The 24742-nt window shown below is 37.4% G+C and overlaps 2 protein-coding genes across 7 annotated transcripts in view; one reads left to right on the forward strand and one right to left on the reverse strand.

The window, feature by feature from the left end:
* The window catches only part of TDG (thymine DNA glycosylase), a 393522-nt gene extending 389554 nt beyond the window's left edge, over positions 1-3968 (reverse strand). For 2 of the 4 annotated variants that reach the window (XM_044087841.1, XM_044087838.1), the window contains exons 1-2: positions 3800-3968; positions 3300-3368 (exon numbers count right to left, since the gene is read on the reverse strand). In XM_044087841.1, coding sequence (XP_043943776.1) covers positions 3300-3355 — 56 coding nt within the window. In that variant the 5' untranslated portion in view covers positions 3356-3368; positions 3800-3968. Of the gene's footprint in view, positions 1-3299; positions 3369-3513; positions 3778-3799 lie in introns of those variants that run through there. The other 2 variants (XM_044087839.1, XM_044087840.1) reach the window with 2 other exon arrangements.
* Positions 3969-4001: 33 nt separating this feature from the next.
* CCHR11.PART0H12orf73 (chromosome chr11.part0 C12orf73 homolog) overlaps positions 4002-24742 on the forward strand; it is a 126540-nt gene continuing 105799 nt past the window's right edge. Inside the window, exon 1 of one of the 3 annotated variants that reach the window (XM_044087845.1) lies at positions 4002-4086. The gene's annotated coding sequence lies outside the window, so the exon portion shown is untranslated. Of the gene's footprint in view, positions 4087-4357; positions 4530-24742 lie in introns of those variants that run through there. The other 2 variants (XM_044087844.1, XM_044087842.1) reach the window with 2 other exon arrangements.

Below are 24742 nucleotides of genomic sequence, written 5' to 3' on the forward strand. Positions count from 1 at the left end.
CAAGAAATTCCTTTACACATTCTTCTGTATGGTGCCCCCTTCAAGTCTCACTTAATTTAAAACTTGAGCAATGCTACAACAAAGATGCCAGGTTTGCAAAAAATAAAATTACCAAATCCACCACTGTTTAGCACTAAATACACTTAATTGGCTCAAACTTTCTTACTACCTTATATCCAGCTCATCTTAACCCACATTAGCTCAGTAAAAAGTGGGGAAGCCCCAGGCACTGCCATAAACATTTAGACGTACATTGTAGCCATCTATGCTAAATTCCTGTCTCAGCTTCAAACGGGGATAATGTGAGAACCTACAGTCAAGTGACCAGATGAGGTCATTCTGCAAGCCATCCTGGATATTAAATTTTACAGGGAGTAATCTCTGCATATTCAGTATTGTGTTTTGGGTAACCTGTCTAGAAAGACTGCTCACATATTTCATTCTGCCTTGCTCTATCAAATAAGTTATTAGGGAACAGTAATTCTCCTAAATTCAGTGAGGAATATAGTAAAGCTTAGTTTAGAGACTGATGGACAGACTTGAAAAACAATGTCATTTTCAATGTTTCCTGTAATTTGAACTTTTGAAGTTACTGTAAATATACATTCAGTATTTTCACTCTCTTTTATTATTAAATATATTTAAAACTTTTATTGTGGCTGATCCTTTCAGAAAGTATTTAATTTTTGAAAGTGCTTACACTTTTTGGAGACAATGTGTGGGCCACTCCAGAAGGTCAACTACTACCATTTACAGTAGTATTAATATTACTATTACACAGTACAATTGGACACCCTTTGTTAGGAGCCTTAGAGTAGCTGATTGTGGAGTGTCTGGTGGTGGTGGTAACTACCTTAAATTCTGGGTAGAAGGAGAGACAGCAGATAAATATGTGCCATCCTTTCCCAGGTGTGTGTGTGTGTGTGTGTGTGTGTGTGTGTGTGTGTGTGTGTGTATGTATATGTGAAAAATCAAGTGTGTGTCTGTCTGTCAGCCACTTGGGGCATGGACACAAAGCACTGGAGTTACAGAGAGGGTGCTGGAGGTCTTGGCTTGGACACACAGCTGAGGATCTAACCCTACAGCTGATCCAGTGGGGAGTCTTACTGGGGACCTGGAGGGAGAAAGATATAGAGCAATCCTGACCCCGGGCTGTGTGTGTTCCCTGTGTGCTCTTAAGGGAAATTGTGCTTGATGCAGTGAAGTCTGCATCTGGAAATACTGAGTGTATACATTTGTATTCAAAGTGCACTCTCCAGTGTCAGTGGTGTGGATTCAGGCTCCTTGATTAGTGGACCAGTGTGGGGACGTCACACCCAATTTGCTTGCCCAACAATTAGCCAGATACTCCAATACTAGTTACCAAACAGTCCCCTTTAGTCAAATAATAAATGACTGATTACCATCTACAAACCACAAAGGGTTGCTGGGGTGAGTCTCTATTCCAATAATGTAGCTAGAACTTAAAGTCCTATATCAGGTCTCTCTCACACCTTCATCTTTTCAAAAGATTACTAAGACTTCCTCTCTGCCTCGTCTCACCTGGGACACAGCTTTGCCGAACATCCTTCATATACCTTATACCTTCCTTTAAAGCACTAAATCACTTAACCTGCTTATCCCCATCTAACCCTTCACTCTACCTTAGTAATTAAAGTACAATATCTACTTTTAATTAGAACAACCAAATTGCTATTCCATCGCAACATCTCTATTAACACTTGCTTATCTCCTCTAGTACATTTCATAAATTACTCCTCTCATACACCACTCTTGTATCTGTAAATTCTCAGTACAATGCTTGTATGTTAAATATTTGCAAATATTAATACAACTTTTATTATACTGATTACTATTCACTGAACTGTATTATAAAATGTATTACTTTATTTATTTTGACATTTAACTTGATATGTCCGATTTCAGCATGTGCCTTTTTTCAGCAGAGGCCTGGGAGAAAAGCTCCATGCAGAACAATTATTAAAGAAGAAATAACTTGAGTACAGAAAACTGCATGACAGACACTAAATACAGAAGTATAGATACAAAAAAAGATCCCAAAATACAGTACAAAATAAATCAATCTGGAAGCAGTGAATTGTAGATGCATAGAAGACATACTGTAGTAACTACATATATATAAAAATTTATAAATACAGTTCAAAATAAAAACAAACAATATGCAAGCTCTGAAGTAAAGAAATATGAAAAAATACAACCAAGTAAACAGCTGAAAAAGATGGTACATAAGAGGAATAGAAAGGGCATTTCAACAATAGATCGAGTTTTTGGTCTATAGTACTAGGGAAGGTGTTTTAAATATTGATTGCTTTAATTGTTAGCTTACAGCTTTTCTACCTGGGCCTCCGCTGAAAGTGCAACTATGCCCAGCCGGACTTTCTTAGTAAACAAATGTCAAATAAATATGATGTACTTACAATTTCCATTTATTACCATTTACTCTCACTGCATGAAAAGTCTGTTCTTGGATATGCGATCATCTGGATGATTAACAGCAGTTCTGTCACCACAGCAAAGGTTGTCACTCATACGTAAATCCACCCCAGCAAATTAAAGATTTAAATGTGCCGTATTTAAGGCAAACATATGTGTAAACAGACAAGTACTAAAACTGAACACTATCCCTTCAAGAGCATATCATGAATCTTAAATATTAACCAACAGTGGAAGTTCAACAGATACAGAATACAACAGTATGTCACCTCTCCCTGATTTCAAGTAGAATTTTAGCTCCAACCCCCCCCCCCCCCCCCTTTAATTCCTCTTAAAACTGACTTCTGGAGAAAGGAGGTGAATTACATTTAATAAATAATGACAAAGAGTTATAGAATTCTTATGCTTCAGAAAATACATATTAATTCACATTCTCTTATTCTATCACTGCGTTTATATACTCATCTTGCCAGTATTAAAAATAGAAACACAGAAAACAATCAAAATAAAATGTGAAAAAACAAATGAAAAAAATCATAAAGAAATGATCTCTCGTGTTCGCTGAACATATTCAAAAATACAAATCTTCATACCAAAGTTATTAAAAATATATATATTTTTTTTATTTCCCAATTCCTGGCCCTACTAATTACTCCCTTACTTCATGTAAAGGACCATCTAATACTAATCATAAACTTAATTACAGCACTACATTTTACACGATATGATTGGTCATGCCACATCTAATTGCTAAAAGTGTTTTCTGCACATGACGGCACCACGTATTTACCCTGTGCAGAAGCGTTTTTGGTAGTGGTTTTTAACTCTATTGCAAGTTCACTCACCAGTATTGCATATAATCCGGTGGCACCGTCAGGGAGGTATACTGCTTCTCTTCCATCCTTAGGTCTAAACTTAAAAAAACAAGCAAAATAGATTTTACAGTATTGCTGAAGGCAAAAAGTCAGAAAACAAACATTAAACTTTTCGGTCAGTCGGTTTGTAAACTTGTGATGCAATATAAACCTCTATGTAAATGCCGCCTAGTTTAGCGCTTACCATAAACAAAATAAACAACTTCCCCTGTAAGAAACAATATAACTGGATGAGATACAGTAACAAAACAATGTATAAATAATGTGCACCCTAGAGCAAACTAAAAGTCAATTTCATTCATTACGGACCCCCGCGGTTGGTCTCCATTGATAGCAATCAACAAAGAAAGGATTTTATGTTTAGATTAGAATAAATATTTGCAAGCCACTATGGACAAAAGTCGACTAATATAAACATGTAACACACGTCTACACTAAGATTAGTTGTGCACTGTCCTGATCCATCGTACCTGTCACACGTACTGACGTTGCATTAGCGGACAATGCCACCTTGTTTAACAGTGCTAACCGGGAACAGCAGATTCCATGAAGGCGGAATCTGCAGCATACAGTCGGGGGATGTCATTTCCTGTAGGCCTGGAGGACTTATTTTAGAGTAGAACAAAGTTGGAAGGCTGTGTAACTTGCCGCTTTATTACTAGTGAACAATTGTTACAACATATTCGACTGTACAGAAGAACTATACTTTTTAAGAGTGAATTCTATAGTTCATCTCACGATAAAAAAAACTATAAAAGTAATTCAACATTACTTTTCAGTACTACTACCAACTATTTCTAGAGAATTGCTTGTATTACGTGGCCTGTGAAGCATTTTACAAATTGACGTGTGGAGTGTAACATTAAGATTATATATGGTATTTTGGCGAGAGGAGAGGAAACTAATAATGGTTTTGTACGTTATTTCCGAGTCCAGTATACGCTGAAAGTTTAATCACTGATAAGTGTAGTTGCAGTATAGCGTTTTCTACGTAGGGCACTATTTTATTTGGAAGCTCGGAACGCAGTTTAAATAACGTGTTTCCCCGTAGGATGCGTGTCTATGTAGGTTACGGTAACACTGCACGCGTGTAGGAGAAAAGGAGCCACTGAGGTTATGTTGTTATTTTTCTCTGGGAGTTTCTACTAGAAGTAGTTAAATAATAATCTTTCTAGTGTGTTGTTGCATTTCTTTTATTGCGTAAGTTGTTTAAATTCTTTTCTTTACGTGACTGTTAATGAATGAAAGGGACGACAAACATTTTAAAAATCTTTGTGAACTCTGTTACTATTAGAACATACTTCTTAACTGTCATGATTAGGGTATAGCGCTGTGATTCTGTTCCTCAGTTTTAGCATTGCTTTTCATAAAGTCAGCCTTGTTTACAAGTGCCCATTAATAAATACGTATACTAAGCCTACAAACAGGGCCGGATTTAGATGAAAAGAGGCCCTAGGCTATTCCACTTATGAGGCCCTTTCACCTCCCATTTTTAAGTTTGTAAATTACACGAGAGATAATAAAATACATCATTACTGTGATATATATCAATATGTTAAATGAAACATGTTGTGATTGGTACTAACCTTTATAAAAAATGTGGCACGGATAATAAATAAAAAAAAGTCGAGAACACTTATTTGGACATTTATTCTCAGCACCATATATAGTACTTGTAACAATAACTAATCAAACATAACACACAACATTTACAAAGAAACAAAATTCAAATAATGAAAATCTTTGACTACGAAAATAAAATACGCAATAAAAAGTATCATATTTTCTATCAAATTAAATATATTCAATACATTGAAGATTAAACCAAATTCAATTCAGATAAATTTATTTCATAATAATTCACATTTAAAGTTTAAGTATGAATTATTGTGAATTTTAAGTCTTAAACTAAACCAAAAATGAAACTTTATTCAAACAAAATCCAGATCACAAAAAAGAAAATATCAAATTGTATATCATATTAAATTTTATGTTAATAGTTATTTTATTTAAGAACTGATTCAATCCAAGTATACATTTAAAACGAAATAGTAGATTAGAAGAATTTCTTTCTAAACTTTTTCACGCAGAATTCTTCTATAAGTTCATCAAAATCTATTTTTCTGAAGGTCTCATTTTCGATGCACAAAATACTCAGTGAAGACAACCTCGTCTGGGTCATTGTGCTTCTTAATTGATTTTTGATATTTTTAAGTCTTGAAAATGACCTTTCTCCAGTACAATTAATGACTATTAAACTGAGAAACAGCCGTAAGATTGATTCCACATTGGGGAAGGCCACTTGAATATTTTCTTTGAATATTATTTGATACAAGTCTGTATGCGACAATGTGGAATTTTTTGAAGGCTTATGCGTTTGTCTCACATATGTGTGAAAATGAAATAGTTCTTCAGTAAGATTTTGGTTGACATCTTCTGGGTATTCTTGCATTAACAGCTCAACACCTCTTTGAAGTTCTACCTTTGATAATGTAAGATCGGCAAGAAAGGAAAATATTTTCACTACATCATCATAAACAGAAGCTCTTCTTCCTAAATTTGATTCTAGTGCATCTAATATAGGAATAAATGATTTAATCCTAAATTTATCTCTTGAAGAGAGTTCGTCTAAGGCATCAGGGTCAGATGAATTTTCGTAATTCCTTTGCCTTTTACTTCTTATTATCCTTCTGGCAGTTCTATATTCAGTATTTGGCAACGTGTTTTTTGCTTGTTGCTCAAGTGCATCAAAATCTTCCCTAATTCCACGTAAAATATCCAAAAGTGACCTGTACCAATCTGCACAACTACTCAGTAAAATATTAGGGCCTTGAAGAATTTTATTTACTTTTGAAAAATGTCTCGGTATTCGATTCCAGAAATGGAGCATAAACACGAATTCAAATTGTTCCATCTTCTCTAAAAGATTGTTGGCCCTCAATCTAGTATCACCCTTTGCATTATTATCTGAATGTAAATAATTGAGTGCATCGGTGATATCATTGTAATTTTCTAAAATAGCTTCTGTAGCTTTTGCATGTGCCTCCCACCTAGTGTCTGATAAATATTTAGGCACTTTAGATTGAGGTTTTAAATGTGATTTCAGAACTGCCCATCTTTTTGTGGAAGACGAAAAAAAGATATAAACTTCGTTCACAACACCAAAAAAATTAACAGCATCAAGGCAACAGTCAACAGCTGAACGACCTACTAAATTTAAAGAGTGACCAGCGCATGGAACAAATCTTGCAAACTTGTTTTTTTTCGATAATTCTTTGCTGCATACCGTTGTATCTACCAGCCATATTGGCTGCATTATCATAAGACTGTCCTCGGCATTTTCTGAAATCAATTTCAAGTTCAGTAGTGATATAGTTAAATACTAAATCAGCTATGCTTTCCCCTGAGTGATCTTTTAGCTCAAGGAAAGTTAAAAATCTCTCAGTTGGCAAACCGTCTTCAGGTGACACATATCTAATAATTAAGGTCAACTGATCAGTATGAGATATGTCAGGAGTGGAATCTACTGAAAAGCTAAAATAGCCAGCCTTTTTCACTTCCGCCACAATTGTATCTTTCACTTTATTTGCCATAAGTTGAATAATTTCCTCACATATAGTTTTAGACAGATATGAAGGTTTTCCTGAGCCAGTATTTCCATATCGATCGATATGATCTCTTAAAAATGGATCGAATTTTGCTGCTAGTGCTAGAAGACCAAAGTAATTGCCGTTATTTGGAGTTCCAAACTTTTCATTGTCTCCTCTAAATGGTAAGCCTCGCTCTGCAAGAGTGCAAATCACAGCGAAAAGTAACTCTTTCTATAACGTAACGCCAGTATTGCTGCTCTTTTCTTATTTCTTCCTCTAGCTTTGAAGTTAAAGTTTTCCCTTTTGCTCTTGTTAAGTACGTTAACATAGCATTCCTATGATTTTCCGAATTTTCATGAGTTTGAATGATAGCAGGGTTTTTCCAATCATTAAACCCTTCAGAAGTTAATGCTGTTGCAGAAGATGCAATATTTGGAAAGAGTTTACAAACAAAGCAAAAACGCGGCCTTTTGAGGGAGAGTACACAAGCCATTCTAGGGTATATTTTCTCCATTGGCCTTTGTTGAATAAAAAATTGCTTTTGTACAAAATCTGGACTGATTCTTATATTCTCGCTTAGAATTTAAAAATGGTCCACAGTGATACTGAACTTGAGAAGGGCCCTTCTCTACCCAATATGATACATCATTTTGCGATAAATTTGTCCACAAGCCAACATCTGTTACAGTAGACATATATTTGACATCACTATCTAAATTTGCAACATCTTGAACATGGTGTTTCTCATTAGGTGTCTGAAAAAAATTCTGAATATTCATATTTTCTTGTGGCTCGTTTGTATATTCGTGTTCAGTAAGTTGCTCTTGAATTAGTTCCATATTTTCACTTTGAGTTGGTGCAATGGCCGTGTCCTCACATACAACGTGCTGCATTGCTTCCAATTGAGTAGTACTAGTTGGCACATGCATGTCAGCAGTAATCGGTGTTAGCTTCTTTGCCTCATACTCTTGTAGCTTCTTTTTCTTGCGTTTGCAAGCGCCACTTTCAAATCTTTTACTCATTCTTAGATTAGAATCTAGAACAAAATATTTGAGTTATTAATTATTGTGCATAAATAAGATGAAGATATTGTCACAAAAAAAATTTTCAATAGTCTATAAACACTTCACTAAAGTATTGAACCTACTGAACTCAAAAGGCGAGAATCACATGATCGTGTACGCAATCCTAAAATAAGAATCTTTTCTAATAACATTAACACGTGTTTCATATTATCGAAGTAACACGAATATAACCGAACGTCGGGATATCAATAGGTTTGTTCGTTTGTGTGTTCCAATCTACACCAATCTGCACTTTATTTATGCAAGAACAAACCAGAGCTTAGTAGCATAAGGCACGTCAATATTTTCCATAGCAATCAGTGAACGTATGAACTATACTTTGGTGCAATCTAGTATATACAAACGAACAGACCCAATGAGTCGAACGCGTTGATTAACCAATACATTTTTATGTTTGTTTATTAGTCATATGAGTAGAATTTCTCCTTATTTTCGGTTCAGTGTTTTAGTGTTCACTGTTTTTAGAATAGTGTAATTTTAATTTTGCTAACAATTTGAATGTAGGCCCCTCTTGATCTTGAGGCCATAGGCTGAAGCCTAGTTAGCCTATAGGAAAATCCGGCCCTGCCTACAAATAATCACTACCACAAACTGTACATGGTTAATATTTACAGATATTCTACTGTGAAAAAAAAAGTGGAAAAAGGCGTTTTTTTCTGACCCTCTAAATTATTTTTAAAGACTAGTGCTATGATTTGTAATGCTTGGAGGTTGAGCGGTATGATTGGGAATGAGACGTAAACGTTAAACTTGATTTAATTTATATTAATTTTTAATATATATTTATTTAATTCCTTATTTTTATAACTTAATTTATATAGTAATTTAATTTGTATAACTGCGGTGGTAGTGCTGCGGTAGCGTTGTCGCCTCATAGCAAGACGTCCTGTTCGATTCTCAGCTAGAGCGTCTTCTGTGTGGAGGCATACGTGAGTGAGGCATGCCTTCGTTGAAGGTTGTGCGTCAGGGCTGGTAACCCGGTACGTAAAAATCCACTACCAGTCATTAGCGGACCGGAGTTCCGCTGTGGCGACCCCTAACCGTGAAAAGCCGAAAGACGCAACAATATATATTTTTCCCAAACGTGGAACATTTTATTAGCAGACTGCTTGGCTAAATGTAGTATTTTATGTATGTGTTTGTGGTATCAAGCAAGTATCTGTTTTTTTATTTTGCCCATAAGTGCGTGCATAATCTCCCATGTTAACCTGAAAAAAGAAATTATGACTACTAGTTCTTGGACAGAACTGGCAAGGTAGGAATTAATGTTAGTAGAAGTAGATGAGCTACTACCTGATGCACGTGCTTGGTTTACCTGACTCTCCAGTTCCTTTTACTTGTGTATCCTTTGAGTATTGACAATCTTTTTCTGTCTCATTCAGTCTTTTTCACAGGCCAGCATAAGGCCTAGGCTCATTTAGGGGTGGAACTGAAAGTCCACACCCTGGCTGGCTTGTAAAGTCATTTGCCCATCTCTTCTTTGTCCCTTTGATCAACAATTTTTAGCCATAGGTTCATAGGTAGGTACTAAACTATTGGCCTAAGGGCCAAAGCAAGCCTAGCCAACAGTGTATTGGCTTCCACAACCCATGTATTGTTAAATTCCTGCCCCCTCTATCGAGCAGTGCCCCCAGACATAATCTCAGGAGTGAACTTCCTGTCTCCCATCCCCTTATCAAGGTTTTTCTTGAATAACTCAATAACTCCAGAACTCTATCCCTGTCACCCCTTCTCTACAAACCCAGAATCTTTCCTATCATACCAACACCCACATTTCCCTGCCAGTCACACCCAAACAAATCAGCCCAATATCCCTACAGACAGTCCCAGTCTACTATCAACCTCTTAATACAATTACTACATCTTACATCCCTCTGTCTATCAGGTGATATCCATCCCAACCCAGGCCCCATCAACTCTCCTTCCAACCATGTCTCCACCCTCTCTGTTCTAAATCAATTCGCTTCACAATAATCAATGCATAAACCCTTCGCAACAAAGTCTCTACTTTACATGCCTGGTTCTCCCATAATCACCCAGATATTGTCGCTATCACAGAACCCTGGCTAAAACCGCATATAACTGATAGTGAAATACTTCCACCTGGCTACCAAATAATCTGCAATGATAGACCCATTAAGAAAGGTAGAGTAGCCTTAGTTTACTCCTCTACCTACACAGTAACTTCTTACACCAAACCTATTCCTACTTTCTCCAAATCAAAATTAACCATAGCATCTCTAAAGATTAATAATCACAAAAGTATATGCATAGCCACCATCTACATTCCCCCAGGCCATAATAACATTCCAGTACTTGAAGATATCCTCTCCTGGTTCTCGTCCACCTTCAGAAAGGAAACCTATATCCTAGGTGACGTAAACATTAACTGGGCTAATATCACCTCTCAACCTCCTTCTCATGCAATCAGTCTCTTTAACTTTACCCAGATAATTAATGCCCCCACTAGGCCTAACAAAAATGGAACATCTGGCACAACCCTTGACTGGATACTAGTATCCCACCCCAATCTAATAGCATCCTCTGGCACCCTCCCTGACCCGATCAGTGACCACCTACCTGCCTTTGCAGATCGGCAACCATCTCTACTCCTTAAGCAACACCATTACATCCAAACCCGCAACCTCTCAAATTCAATCCTCAAATATTTAATGACTGCTTAAGACTAATCAACTCGAACTCCTTAAAAACACTGCCCCTCAACAATGCTATCACCTACTTCAACAAAGCCTTTCTAAATCTACTCATCTACCATGCTCCTCTTAGAACCAAACAAGTCAAATCTAAAATATCTCCTTGGTTATCCAAGGAAACTAAACAATTCATGATACTAAGAGATAAAAAGTGGAAGCAGTTCCACACCAACAAAATACCCACTACCCTAGTAGAATAAAAACAGCTTCAAAATTTCATAAAAAAACTAATAACTAGAGACCGTAAATCCTACTACACCAGATTTCATTCGGCGCACCCCTCCAACCCTAAACAATTCTGGAATACTATCTCCTCTCTTCTCCATCCTGGAAACAAAGATAACCCAAATCTCTCTGAACTTGATACCGCCACATTATTCAACTCCTTCTTCATGGACTGCTTATCTAAATTAACCACATCCTTCCTCTCAATCCCCACCACATCCTTCTGACAGTATAGAAAATCCACCCTCCTTCAAACTGAACCCTTTTCCCACAAGCATCATAAAAAACTCCTATCCTAACTAAAACCTTGCTCTTCTGCACCTGACTATATTTCCTCAAACTTGCAGCCAACAGCATAGCTCTACCTATCTCCATTTTAATAAACCGGTCCATCCAAGAATCCCATGTCCCATATATCTGGAAACAGGCATTCATCATTCCACTCCACAAGGGTGGTAAAAACTATGAAGTTACCAACTTTAGGCCAATTGCTATTCTCTCCCCACTCTCAAAAATACTAGAAAAATGTATTCATACCCAACTAATGTCACATCTCACCCACAATAACCTCCTCACCCCCACCCAACATGGTTTCCGCCCTGGCCATAGTAACACTGCAGCTCTTCTATCATTCCTTGAATCCATCAACCAGGCCCGTGACAATGACAAACTTGTATCTTCCTTATTTCTAGACCTATCCAAAGCCTTCGACACAGTCTCTCATCCCATACTCTTATCACAACTTTCCTCTCTCAACCTTTCTCCCACAGCACTGTCTTGGTTCTCTAGTTACCTCTCTGAAAGAGTCCAAGCTGTGAAATGGAAATCCTTTATAACATCCTTCCTACATACCCCCACCGGTGTACCCCAGGGATCTGTACTAGGACCTCTGCTTTTCAACATTTTCATTAACAACTTTCATCTCCATTCCAAATTCCTCTGTAATTGAGTACGCAGATGACTTCACTATCATCTGTACTGCTGACACCCCCTCTGACTTAACTATTAAAAACTCAATTAGCCTTTGCAAAAACTGAAACTTGGATGCAGAACAACCACCTTGCCCTAAATGTGACCAAAACCAAACTAACGATATTTACTCCTTCCAGAACTTCCATCATTGATAATTCCTCCTTCACTATACTAACCCAAAAAAACACCCCCATTGAAATCGTATCGCACACAAAGCTCCTCGGTATCATCATCGACAATCATCTAAAATTCGACATCCATTTAAATACCACTGTTAAAAAAACTCATCAGAAATTAAGTCTCTTGTATCGACATAATCACTTCCTTACTCCAGCTACCAGAAAGACATTAGCCTCCACCTACCTTCTCCCTTCTCTCACATATGATGCTCCCCTGCCCACCAATCTCCAACTCAGTTTACAATCCAAGTTAGAATCCTGCTACAATAAAATCAGCAAATTTGCCACCAACTCCACAAATATTCATCTCATCGCTGCCTCTGTCTTCAATGGCTTGAGTTACCAAACTATCTAAACCTGCAAAAACTCTCCACAGCTCATAAACTCATCTTCAAACCTTCTAGCTGTCCCGCTCTCTCCTCCACCTTATCCCCCTATATTCCAAATCGCCCACTCTGGTCTGAAAACCAAAACCTATTACAAATTCAGAAACCCTCTGGCCACCTCCTGTTATCTTACTCCATAGCCAAACTTTGGAACTCCCTACCACCCTCCCTTCGAAGCACTGCAAATCCCACCAACTTCAAAGCCCTCCTTCACTCACATCTATCCTGCAAGTGGATTTGCCCCTGCTCTTCACCCACATGAGTTTCCACTTTTTAATTTATCATTCACACTTAACATACCACTCTTCTCTAGCATCCTCCATTCTACTAACATATTCTATGTATATACTATACTATGTTCACTCTGTAGAACAAATTTTCACTACCACTAGACCTATGCTACCATTGACTTATGCTAAATATTGTAATATATACTGTATGTCTGCTGTTTTTGAACAGCTAAATTCACTAAGTTGTACGGTAACATGTACTATACTATACGTCTGTTGTTTTGAACAAATTATTCTCTTAATGATGGATCTAACTTGCTACTGATAATATTTTGACATTTTGAGTTGTAATTTGTCTTGTTACTGTAACTGTGTCATGGAGCTTATCTCCCCGGGCCTCCACTGAAAATGGGCCTTTCAAATCCCAGTGGACTTCCCCAGTCACCAAACTGTAATAAATAAATAATGCTAATGATTAGCTCTGCTCAATGTGGATGGGAATTTTGTTCCAGAGCATGGGAAGTCTCTGGGACAAGAATCTATTCTGTCAGCATGTCCTATTTATCGTGGTGAGGTTTAGATCCCTAGAGCATGTGGCTCGGGGAGATTGGGATTTCTTCAAGTAGAGCATGTCCAGCAATTCCAGGTTTGACATAGCTTTGTATGTTAGACAGAGGTCTCCTCAGAGTAGGCGGTATGTGACCGAGTAGAGTTTGAGTTTCTTGAGCCGGTCAGCATAGGGCAATTGTTTGAGGCCAGCAATCCTCTTGGTGAGGTACTTTTGGGGCCTGTCAAGTTGTAGGTGTCTTGTGAGGTACATCCCAAACGGGGCATTGTATTCAATGAGAGGTCTGATAAGTGATGAGTAGAGGGGAACGATGACTTCCTTATTCCTAGATACAAACCCTTTTGTGATTAGGTGGGCCACGTAGAAAGATTATCTGACCACTGTGGCAATGAGGTTATTGTTCACTTGGGTCCTAAAGTCTCTTATCACACTCTCTGTGTTAAGTGAATTTCTCCCTATTTGGTAATTCATGGGTACCATATTTTCACCAAAGGGGATAACAATGCACTTTTTGGCATTTAGCTTGAGGCCATGATGTTGACACCAGGTATCTGTCTTGGTGAGTCCCTTTTGCAGGATGTCTACATCAGCAGGGGAATTGATAATGGCACCTAGTTTGCAGTCGTCTGCGAACTTGGTTAGCCATAGACCCTTGGTAGTTGCTTGCACTTCAGAGAAATATATACCAAACAGGAGGGGTCCCAAGACTGAACCCTGGGGTACACCACTTGTCACTGGTTTGGAGTTGGATCTGGAGTCTGCAACTTTTACCGTGTGGGTTCTGTCCGTGAGCCAGTTGGCCACCCATCTCGTGACGTAAGGATTTATGTTAAGGTTGATGAGTTTATCTATGATTCCTGAATGAGGGATAGTGTCGAAGGCTTTAGCGAGGTCCAGGTAGGCTGTGTGGACTACCTTGCCCTCATCTATGGCCTTAGTAACTGTTTCAAAGAAGTCTACCAGGTTTAGGAGACATGGAAGTCCGAATTGGGTAGCATCCAGAGTTTGAAGGTTACCAATGTCTTTGTTTGAGTTTCATGATGACATGCTCCATGGCCTTGCAGACCAGGCTTGTCAGGCTAATAGGTCTATAGTTCCCGGGGTCTGTGGCGGTTCCTTCTTTGTGGAGTGGGATAACTGTTGCTGTGCGCCATTCTGTGGGCACATAACCTGTGGTGAGGCTTTGATGGAACATGGATTTTAGGTGGGGTGGCTAGTTCATTTTGGAGTTTGTGTAAGACGCAGCCTGGAATGTTGTCCGGTCCCATGGACGCTGTGTTTTTGGCTTTAAATAGTGCTATTTTTACCAGTGTGTTTGTGATTACCGGGGCTTTACAACCATCTGGTATAGGTATAGGCCCTTTGGGGGGTGAGGGGGGAGTAAAGTATGCATTGAACCTATCTGTCAATATGGTGGCAATATCAGTTGGCTCTGTATATTTTGTGCTGTTCTGTTGTAGCTCGGTGCAGATCTGGGTGTTGCCATGGAGGTTCTTGACATAGCTAAAGAATGCCTTGTGGTTGTCTTTGGAATCCGTGGCAATTTTTCTTTCAAAATTAGCTTTGGAGGATTTTATGAGGGATCTTAGTTTCTTACTGAGGCCTGTCAGTGAGTTCCTCCTTACCTGAGTTTTTACTGTTTTGCAACAGTTTCTTCCTTCTGTTGTAGAGTTTGTTAATGGCAGGGGACCACCAGATCGGCTTCCTTTTTATGAAGGATAGCATCTTGGTTTTATTGGAGATGGCATGATTCATGCAGGTGCTTGTAGAGTGCATTTGTGTAGGATTCAACGGTTGTGACTGTTGACTGTGTTATCCATCTGCAGGGGCATCGTGAAGTTAGTCACCTCAATTTTGAGTAGCGTGGAGTTCGCTTTGGAAAATTTTTTTACAATGGTTTCCTTGTGTGGGGGTGGGGTCGGGATGTGGATATCTAGGGTGATTAGTTTGTGGTCTGATCTAACAAGCGATGAGTTGATCTCAGGCCTTGAGCACCGGTCACCCATGTTGGTGTTGACCAGGTCCAGAATACTGTTGCCACTGGTGGGGGTGTTGACTAGTTTATCCAGGGCGTTAGAGTTAATAAATTCCAGGAATCGTTGAGCAAGGGGGTTATTGCAAGAGTAGTTTTCCCAGTTTATGTTAGGGTAGTTGGAATCATCCATTTATTATGGTGTTTGGTTGGACCCTCATTTTTTCCAATGTCTCCAGGAATGAGGAGTGAGGGTCTTGGGTCATGGTGAAGGATCTATAACAAGCTACAATTTGGAGTGCATTTTTGTCCTAGGTTAGTTGCACTTGGATGATTTCAGAGGCATTGTGTTTTGCAACTAGCCTGGAGGTGTGGATGTCCTTGATAAATATGGACACACCTCCTCCGCCCTTCGTGTTTTGGTCCGGGTTTTGTGGCCGAAACGTGTGGTATGAATTATAGCCTGGTAGTGCTGGGGTGCTCTCAGGAACCTAGAACCAGGTCTCAGTCACTGCACAGATATCGATGTTCTCCATTTTGAGGAGTGCCTCGAGTGAGTGCATTTTGAGGTTTAGACTCCTAGCATTGAGTAACATTGCCCTCAGTTTTTTGTTACCTGTAGTTCTTATGGTGGTGGGTTTGTTTTTTGAGCCTTGCGTAAAAAAGGCACTGTAGGGGTGGCAAGAGACTTGGCCAATATCCTGAATCCCAGGGGTGAGAGGTGTAGGCCATCTCTGGCGAAGCATCGTGGCCTGTCCAGCATGTCATCCCAGGCAGATAGATACTGGATCCCCTTTGAATGACACCAGAAGCTTAGCCAATTGTTGAAGTTGATCATCTTATTCTGGTACTGTGGTATCATTTTTGGTGAAGGCAGGATGCTACTCAGGGCTAGGGTCATACCTGCCTGGGCTACAAGATCGGAGAGCTCTTCCATGTCTCTTTTCATGTAGTCCAGGGAGGTACGTCTCGGGTCATTTACACCAACATGGACTATGACAGAGTCATATTTGTACTTGCCTTGTAGTGACCTGACTGCATGTGTTATGTGGCGCATTCTGGCACCCGACAAGCAGCTGACAGTAACCTTCTTTGTCTAGTCTGGTGAGTGGGACATCGGTGTGCCTGACTATAGTCACCTATCACTAGTTTGTTGGGTATGCTGTTTTGCCTTATGGGCTGTGGTTGTGTGGCACACCGAGTTTGTGGGCTATGTGTTGTTTGGGGTGTGTTGGTGGGAGGAGGTTGCTTGTGTGTCTGCTTTGGAGGTCTTTGTTGCCTAGGCAGGTTTAGATTTTTAATCAGAGCCTTCGTGTATGTCTTGGTGTCTCTATGCGTTTGTTTTGGAGGTGTTGATTTAGATAACCTGTGTGTTGTGAGTGGGGTGTTGTGAGTTGTTACCTTCTCCTCTGGATTATCTGTTCCAGTCGTGGTTGGAGAGAGCTTTGCCTCTAGTTTGGCTGTATAAGTGCATCTCTCGCAAGTGTTAGTGTTTGGTGGTAGGAGGAGTGGGTTGTCTGTGTACATGAGTCAGGTGTAGCATTGCCTCAAGATGCCCAGGCTCATCGGGTAGGCTGGAGAGTACACCGGGAGCTGTCTCTTGGACATGCCGGAATAAGTAGGGAAGTATAAAGACTATAGTCCCTTCTGGCAGATGCAGGGGTTGAGTGCTTAGTGCTGCAGTAGATTTATAACAAGTGCTGGGCTGAAAGGTGCGGGGTCTGAGTGCTTTAGGCCGAAAGACTGACAAGTTATAAGGGAAAAACTGAAGAGCAGACTTTGTGGAGCCGGGGATGGTTAACCCCAGCTAATCCACAGTGCGCAAAAGTGGGTTTTTATAGCAGGAAGATAAAAGGCATAGAAATTAGCCCAAAATGGCCAATAAACTACACATTCTGAGCTGAAAACCACTCCTCCAGTGACAGATAAGCTGCTCAAAGCTCCCCACTGTCACTGGTGAACAGAGAAACAACTTCTATCCAAGTAAAGTATGGGCCAACACAGAAACTGCAATACAGCCTTAGATTCAGCAAACTGAAAATTGGACTCTACTAGCTTCAGAAAGGCGGGAAACAAGTATAGGATAGGATAGCTTACTTATTTATTTATTTATTTTAAGAAATTAAGGCAGTTAAGACAAAATAAACACTTTAAAGCACAGAAAAATGGCTATCGCACTTAAGTGTGTAGCCTACAGCATAATCCCTTCTTTCTGACAGTTATTACATTTATCATTAAGTTTATCTGCTTTGGGCACCACTCGGTAACCTATGTATGCTGATTTAACTTCTGTCTTTATGGAAAGCATCCTGGTCTTTGTTTATTAAAGCCTTATGAATGGTTCACAGACTAAAAATGTCATTGTAATACCTCAGTTCTCTGTCCACTAAAATAGCTCATATTAGTTACTGGGGTAATCCATCTATAGTGGTGCCAAAGAAAGCAGCAGCATTATAATCAGAATTTTCATTACTGCTAAACTGTTTTAAATACATTCTGTTTTTGTGCATGTAATCATCAGTCAATTTTATTCCCCAGTCTTGCTTCTACAGCTATCCTAATCTGCTTTTGGTAGAAGAATGAGCCCCCTCAGAAACCCATCAGCCTGTTTGCAGCTTGACTCCATTTTCTGTATGTTTTATGGGAGTTTATTGCTTTTAATTTTCAGGAATCATGGCAGTAACAGTTAAGCACAAATCATGATCAGAGCAAGAAAAAAACTTGTTTTCATGTTTCTAATCTCTCTCCTCATCCTCTTCTGTATCAAAGATTCCTTGTGAGTCTCATATTTCCGTACTACAGACTCTAATTCCCAAGGTGTTAGTGGCATAGAAATGGATGAAATCTCTCCATCTGCTGGAACTGTCTGTCACAATAGATTTTGAGTTTGGTTAAGTACTTTGAGGAACAAAGGGTGATGTTATGTTGCCATGCAAACATGCCTTGGTTGTTCACTTGAGTAACAGTTGATGCAAGATTTTAATTAATCTGTTAAAGAGCAGACTGGTAGAATCTGGACAGTGTTACAAACTTATCAAATAGGAACAGGATGTAAAATATGTGGAAGGGCAACACGGTTGCAGACTTGTGAAATAGGATTAGGGTTGCAGACCAATGGAATAGGATTATGAAGTTGTGCAACAGGAATAGATTTGGTGTCCTTGTCTTCAAAGTGTCTCTGAAGGTTATCTTAGTCTACATCTGGGACTTTATAACCTAATGCTACAGCAGTCCCATCCCAAACCTGTTTTAGGTATGTGTGTTTTTACTATTTTTATTTTCTAATGTTTCCTCAACTGACATTAACTGCATTTCCTGAGGCATCCTAGCATCCTTTAAGCACTCCATTACTTTTTTCTGTTTCTTCCTTGAGACAGTCCAGGGTTTCTGACAACTCTTGCTTGTCTTTTTCTGACTCTCGGATGCAAGTTTATCCAAACTGAAGATTACAGTGTATTTTTTTTTTTTTTAGTTTTTTTATATATCTGTGTTTTCTCATGTTCTTTTTTCAGTCCTTCATGTAACAGTTTCATTTCAACTGTTTTTTTTTTCATTTTTGTTGTTAGTCTGATTTCTCAGTGCTACTTGCATTTTTTACACAGCTTTGTCATTGCCTCTGTACTTTTGTATTGCTGTTTGCAATATAACTATAAACTCTGAACAAGTGGTTACAAACTTCTTTTGTATCTTCCTCAACACATCATTTATGTTCAGTTAGGAAGGACGGTCATTTTTCTCCTTGAACTACAGTATTTGTTGCTCTCCTGATCTTATGTGCTCTTTCTTCCCTTCTACCAATTTTTCAATGAGTTAAAATATTGGAGATGTGCCTCCCATGAGATTACTGACACCTCATTTTCTAGCAGTGTGTATTGTCTCATATAGCGGGTGTTTCCTTGGATTTTGCTCTGCTTAATTAAATTGGGGCTTTTCCTTCTCATTAGAGGGAAACTCCCACCTATTTTGTATTACTAGAGCAAGTCCACGTATAATGTTCTGTCTCTGGTCTAACAATTGAATTAGATTTATGAAACGTGCTACCAGGGAGTTTATGTGGCATGGGCATGTCAGAATATGCTTTGTCCCATTAAGTCCCTTTTATTTATTAAAGGGCATCTTTAACTTGAAGTAAATATTTATCAGTAATAATATATTGTCATGAAACTTTTATTATTTACATCATTTGCTGTGGTGTATCTTTTTGTCTGTTTGATAAGAAGGGGATATGGATCCAGTTCTGGAATGTGCACGCAAGTCCCAGATATTTGTTTTCTGTAACTCTGTGTACGTAGTGTTTGTGAGCTCCTTGATGATTACTGTCATTTGTTTACTTTCATTTATGTTTTGAATTCTTTTGTCATATGGTTTGGGCTAATTACTTGAGTATGTGTCTGTATATAGTTTTGACTCTGTCCTTTTTTTTGAAATTGTGTTTTTAGTGATTCTTTCTCAGCTTGCACATTCTATGGGATTGAATTATCTTTTGTAGCTCTTGCCACAGTTTTTATTCCTTGTCACATTGTGTGTTAATGACAGTGAGACTGGCTTTTATTTGGACTTTTAGGTTCTAGCATCAGGTCGCTTTTTTATTTCCGATTTTGACTTGGTACTTTCAGGCTTTCTTTGATATTTTACAAGTCCTACTGGTACAGAAAGTTCAGAAAACCTTGTTTAATGCCTTCATTAAATTATCATAGGACATAGGCATACACACATTAATAGAAAACAAACTGTATTAACATTTGTCATACATTATATATTGCATATGTTTTTTATGAAAATGTTTATTAATTTAACATATTTACAGTATATGCACAGAAAGGAAGACATTTCAACATCACATATTGTTATGTAGTAATAAGAATTCATTGACTCATCAAAGTAATCTTATACAATTAACACATTAAGAGTCTTTGTAATTGCAGTTGCAACATTTCAAGGCTATCCCAACCACTGAAAGTCTTGGTACAATTTATAGATCTTATCCTCATCACTTCTTTTTCAGTTTTGCATAATTATTGCTGTTAAATTTAAAATACTTTAAATGTAGGAAATGAGTTTGAGTTCCATTTTTGTAATAACTTTTCTAGCAACTGCGAAGAGAGTCCAAAACATTTTTTTTTTGCTCTTTGGCTTTTACAGATACAGGAAGTGGAACATTCATTAGTATTAACAGGAAGTGGAACATTCATTAGTATTAACAATCTAGTTAAAAAGAATAATTATCAGACCATAACCCCTTAAAAGTCGTGCTTCTCTTCCCAATGTACATTAATCTTCAAAGGTGTGTATTCAGTCAGCTTTAAATTTTTACTACAATTGAAGTAGTCATTTTACGAGGTTTTGTAAGGAGTAACAAACATTCTGTGTATATATTTCCACATAAAACTGTCCAGTATAAACTAATTGATTTAAGTAACAAAGTTTTATTCTTAACCATCTGTTGAAACACTCAATCCACTACTGTCTAAAAAGTTCCAGAATTTTACATCACAAATTATTAATCAATATTATTATTTATAATTAACTTGTATAACTTGGACAAAGCTTCCTTTGTAGATCAATCTGCTTTCGATAATAGCATTCATGTGATGGGGGGGATAATGTTCTGTTCTTCACCCGTATTATCCAGAAATTCATTTAAATTCATACTTATGGATAATATTAAGGTTATCAAATTCATCTAATTTAATTTCTTTCATTAAATATTCTGGGGAATCAGCTTTTCATTTTTCAAAGCAATCTGACCATAATACTAATCCATTCCTTTTTAGTAAATTCATTTTAACATTGTTTTGAGTTTTCTTAAATCTACAGGTGTGTGCAATGGGATAGCACAAAAAATTCCATTTTGATATTAATGGAGTTTTAAAAACATATTTCTTAACTGTTTTAAGAATTGATTTCATACCTGCAGAGTCTAAAGATTGAAGTGGATTTCCTTCTAAGGTAAATTTCCTTAACCAGATGAAAGGATTATTACATATTTCTAATTTATCATGTTTAATAAATTTTGTAAGAATTTAGTTAATCTGCTCCTGGATGGTTTTCCATTGACTAGTGTAAGATGAGTCTATTTAGAGTATAATAAAGTTTAAAACTTGCAATAGAATAAGATTCTATATCTGGGAAGCTAATACCACCATACTGCCATAATCTTACATGATTTCTGTAAGCAATTCTCTGCCTTATAGGATACCATGAGAATGAAGTTAATGTTTCTTCCATTTTCTTTAAAGTTTTATTGTTCTATGTTAAAGCTATTGAATGTAATCAATATATAATTTTGGGTAATGTAATCATTTTAGTAAGTACTATCCTATTCTCAAAAATTAAAAAAAATCATTCCATTTTTAAATAAGTAACACTATTTCAAAATTAACAGTCTTATTTGCATCGTGATATATTTTTATTCCTAAATATTTTAGTTCTTTTCCTTCAAATTATTTTTCTCTTTTAAACTTGCAGTGTAGTAATTGATTTAACACACACGTTTTTCTGTTATTATATTTCAGCAGCAGTACTTCTTGAAACTTTACAATTTCCTCATATATTTTTCTGACCGAATAATTTAAATCTCCTATAGTTAGTAAATACTATCTGCAAAAAACTATTCTAGATTGATAGATTCTCAGTTTATAGAGATTTTCAGTTTTTTCATTGCTTGCTTCTTGTACTGTTAGTTAAAGATTCAGTAACTAATGCAAGTAGTAGAGTGGACAGGGAATACCCTTGCTTTTGTTTAAAGCGAGTCCTTGAGAAATGTAAGATCCAGTTTTAACATATGCTTTGAAGTGTCTGTACAGATTTTTTAATCCAGTAAGCTGTTTTGGACATGCAAAGACTTCTAATGTTTTAAACAAGTATTTCCAATCTACAGGATCAAAAGCTGTCTCGATATCTAAGCTAATTAGGCCCAGTTTCTTGTTCATTCCTTTTGCTAAATGTAAGATAGTTACAACCCTTTTTATATTGTACGTTAATCTAGTGCCTAGAAATCATATTTGATCTTTATTAATTTATCTACTGTATCTCTTAGTCTTGTAACAAAATGGGAGGTGTCTACGTTTAATAATGGAATAACTCTGAGCAAACAAACTTATCCTTTCTTTAAGTACAGATGAGATTACAGAAAACTTCCATGAGGAAGGAATTATTTTGTCACTCTGAATTATCCTGAAATTAATTCAGTACTTGTGTATTATTGCAACCAGATTTTCACGGGAATAGCGGTTGTTTCCTGATCTTTGAATCTGGTCATTAGTGTTGTAAAAATGTCAAATGATGTTTTTTTCTTTACCACTGCATTTGTTTTTGTGCAGTGTTATCAATAAAAAGTGGAGAACTGAGTGTTTATGTTTCTTTATTTCCCAACATACAGAGCAAGCCACATCGTTACAGCAGTAAGAAAATCAAGACTCCCTGAAATACAGTCTGTATCTGTCCAAACATGCAAGTCTTCATGTCCCTAGCATTTTCATGATTAATAATCTGAAGGCATTTGTTCAAGAAAAAAGTCAACCCCAAACATGTTTCGTCTATGGATCACATACCCATCTTATTAATATTTGTGAAAAATTAAGGTGTTCACAGCGTGGCGAGTTGGAGCATTCCTTAAACTGTTTTATGACCTATAGAAATTGTAAGAAGACAGGACATCTCTGGTTTACTGGCTACAACTTTTAGCTTTTGACACTGAGCAAGTCTGTAAGGACTTGAATTACTGTCCCTACCACCCCGCCCCAAAATAACAGTGATGTAGGTGATTTAGCTACAAACATATATGCTAAAATGAATGAGGATGCAGTGTGGCATACTATGTATTCTGATGAGGACAAGGAACAGAACATACTCATTACTGATGGTATAAATCATGATGTTGTTCAGGTAAATGAAGCTAAATCCAATACTTTCGAAAAAAGGTAAAGATGCTGTTTACATGTAAACTGCATTAATAATACTGTTTACATGTAAATTACAAGGAATACTGAAAACATTCCTTTTGTCCATAACAGAGCAGTCATACCAATTTAAGCGTGCATGTGTCATGCACACCAAACAGGAAGAGGAATTTTTCAATTATTTTTCTTCCTGAAGCTAATGCAAGCTTAACACCTTACAGTGTTTCTTGCACTTGTTTGGCTTCCATGCGAATTTCACAACTGCAAAACTCTGGTTGCGATAATACGTAACTACCATAAATTCTAAAATATTTAAAGAAGCAGACTATATAATTCCATATTTAAACCATCTAACCCTGTGCTTTACCATTTTTCCTTTTTTTAAAGCTTCTTTAACTTCTAATAGGGTAATAGTCTTATTCAACAGGGATATTTGGTGGTCATTAAGTTTTTTAGTAGAATTTTTCTTTAAATAATTGTCAGTTTTGTAATCGACCAGATGATGATTTTTATCTTAAGATTTTCATGGATTTTTTAAAAAGTTTGAGCATTTTCTCTGTCTGAAGAAAGCGTATTAGAGTGAGGATTTTGTATATCGACTTGTGCTTTTTGTTTAATATCTTGCTTCTGTTAGCTAATCTTTGTAGATTTCTTGAAGTCCTTGCATAACAGTGCAGTTTTATTTTCTAAAGCTATCTCCACTCTGTGTTAAAACTGATATTTTGTCATTAATTGTTTAATGACTTCAGTATTATCTAATTTCTTTGTTCAGACCTTGCATTGTTTATTTCATCTTGTATTTCTAACAACTGTTTGTTCCAGTTTTTCATTTTATTACTAGCCCATCTCCCCAGTCTATCTTTAATATGCAATCTGATGTTGTAAATCTTTGTTCATTCATTACAAATAGGACCTCGGTTCCGTCCTCGGAACCGATATGGCCATTTCCAAGCTCATGCCAGCCAAAAACTGTCAGCTAAGACCTACCCATAATGCTTCTCTCCTAGTTACTCCAGATCTCGTTTGCCGCGTTCCTAGTCAGACATGCTAGCCATCTCTCTCAAAGCCAAGTAGAAAATTGCTAGTTTTTCTTCAAAATTCTGTACTTTTTAGTCAAGTTAGGCTTTTCTCACTGTCGCCTATAACCTAGTTCTATTCCCTACCCTTTTCCTTGGCAATTTAAATTTTACCATTTTTTGGTACTGTCCTTCTATTCTGCCTTTGACAGGCCCTTCCTTACTACTTGTGGTATTTTGTAAATACCATCTCTGGTATTCTCTCCCTTATTTTGGCCTTATTATGTCAGACAAAGCTAAGTTTGGGTTTAAACAATGTGACAAGTGAAGATGCCTAACTCTGATACACATGCTCATTGTGTCTACTGTTTGGGCGTGGCTCATATTAGAGCTGACTGTGACGTTTGTACTAGTTTTAGTAATTGTACACTAGCAGAATGTAAAAATAAACTTATCTTGAAAGGTTTACTCAAGACACCCTTTTTGGAGGCTCTATCTGGGTCGGAGGTCTCATCCCCTCCAAAGACCAAAAAAAAAAAATGAAAAACGGATTACTCAAGACACCTTTTTCAGAG

This window comes from Protopterus annectens, chromosome 11.part0, assembly GCF_019279795.1.
Source record: "Protopterus annectens isolate FY-2018-M chromosome 11.part0, PAN1.0, whole genome shotgun sequence".
Lineage (NCBI taxonomy): Eukaryota > Metazoa > Chordata > Ceratodontiformes > Protopteridae > Protopterus > Protopterus annectens.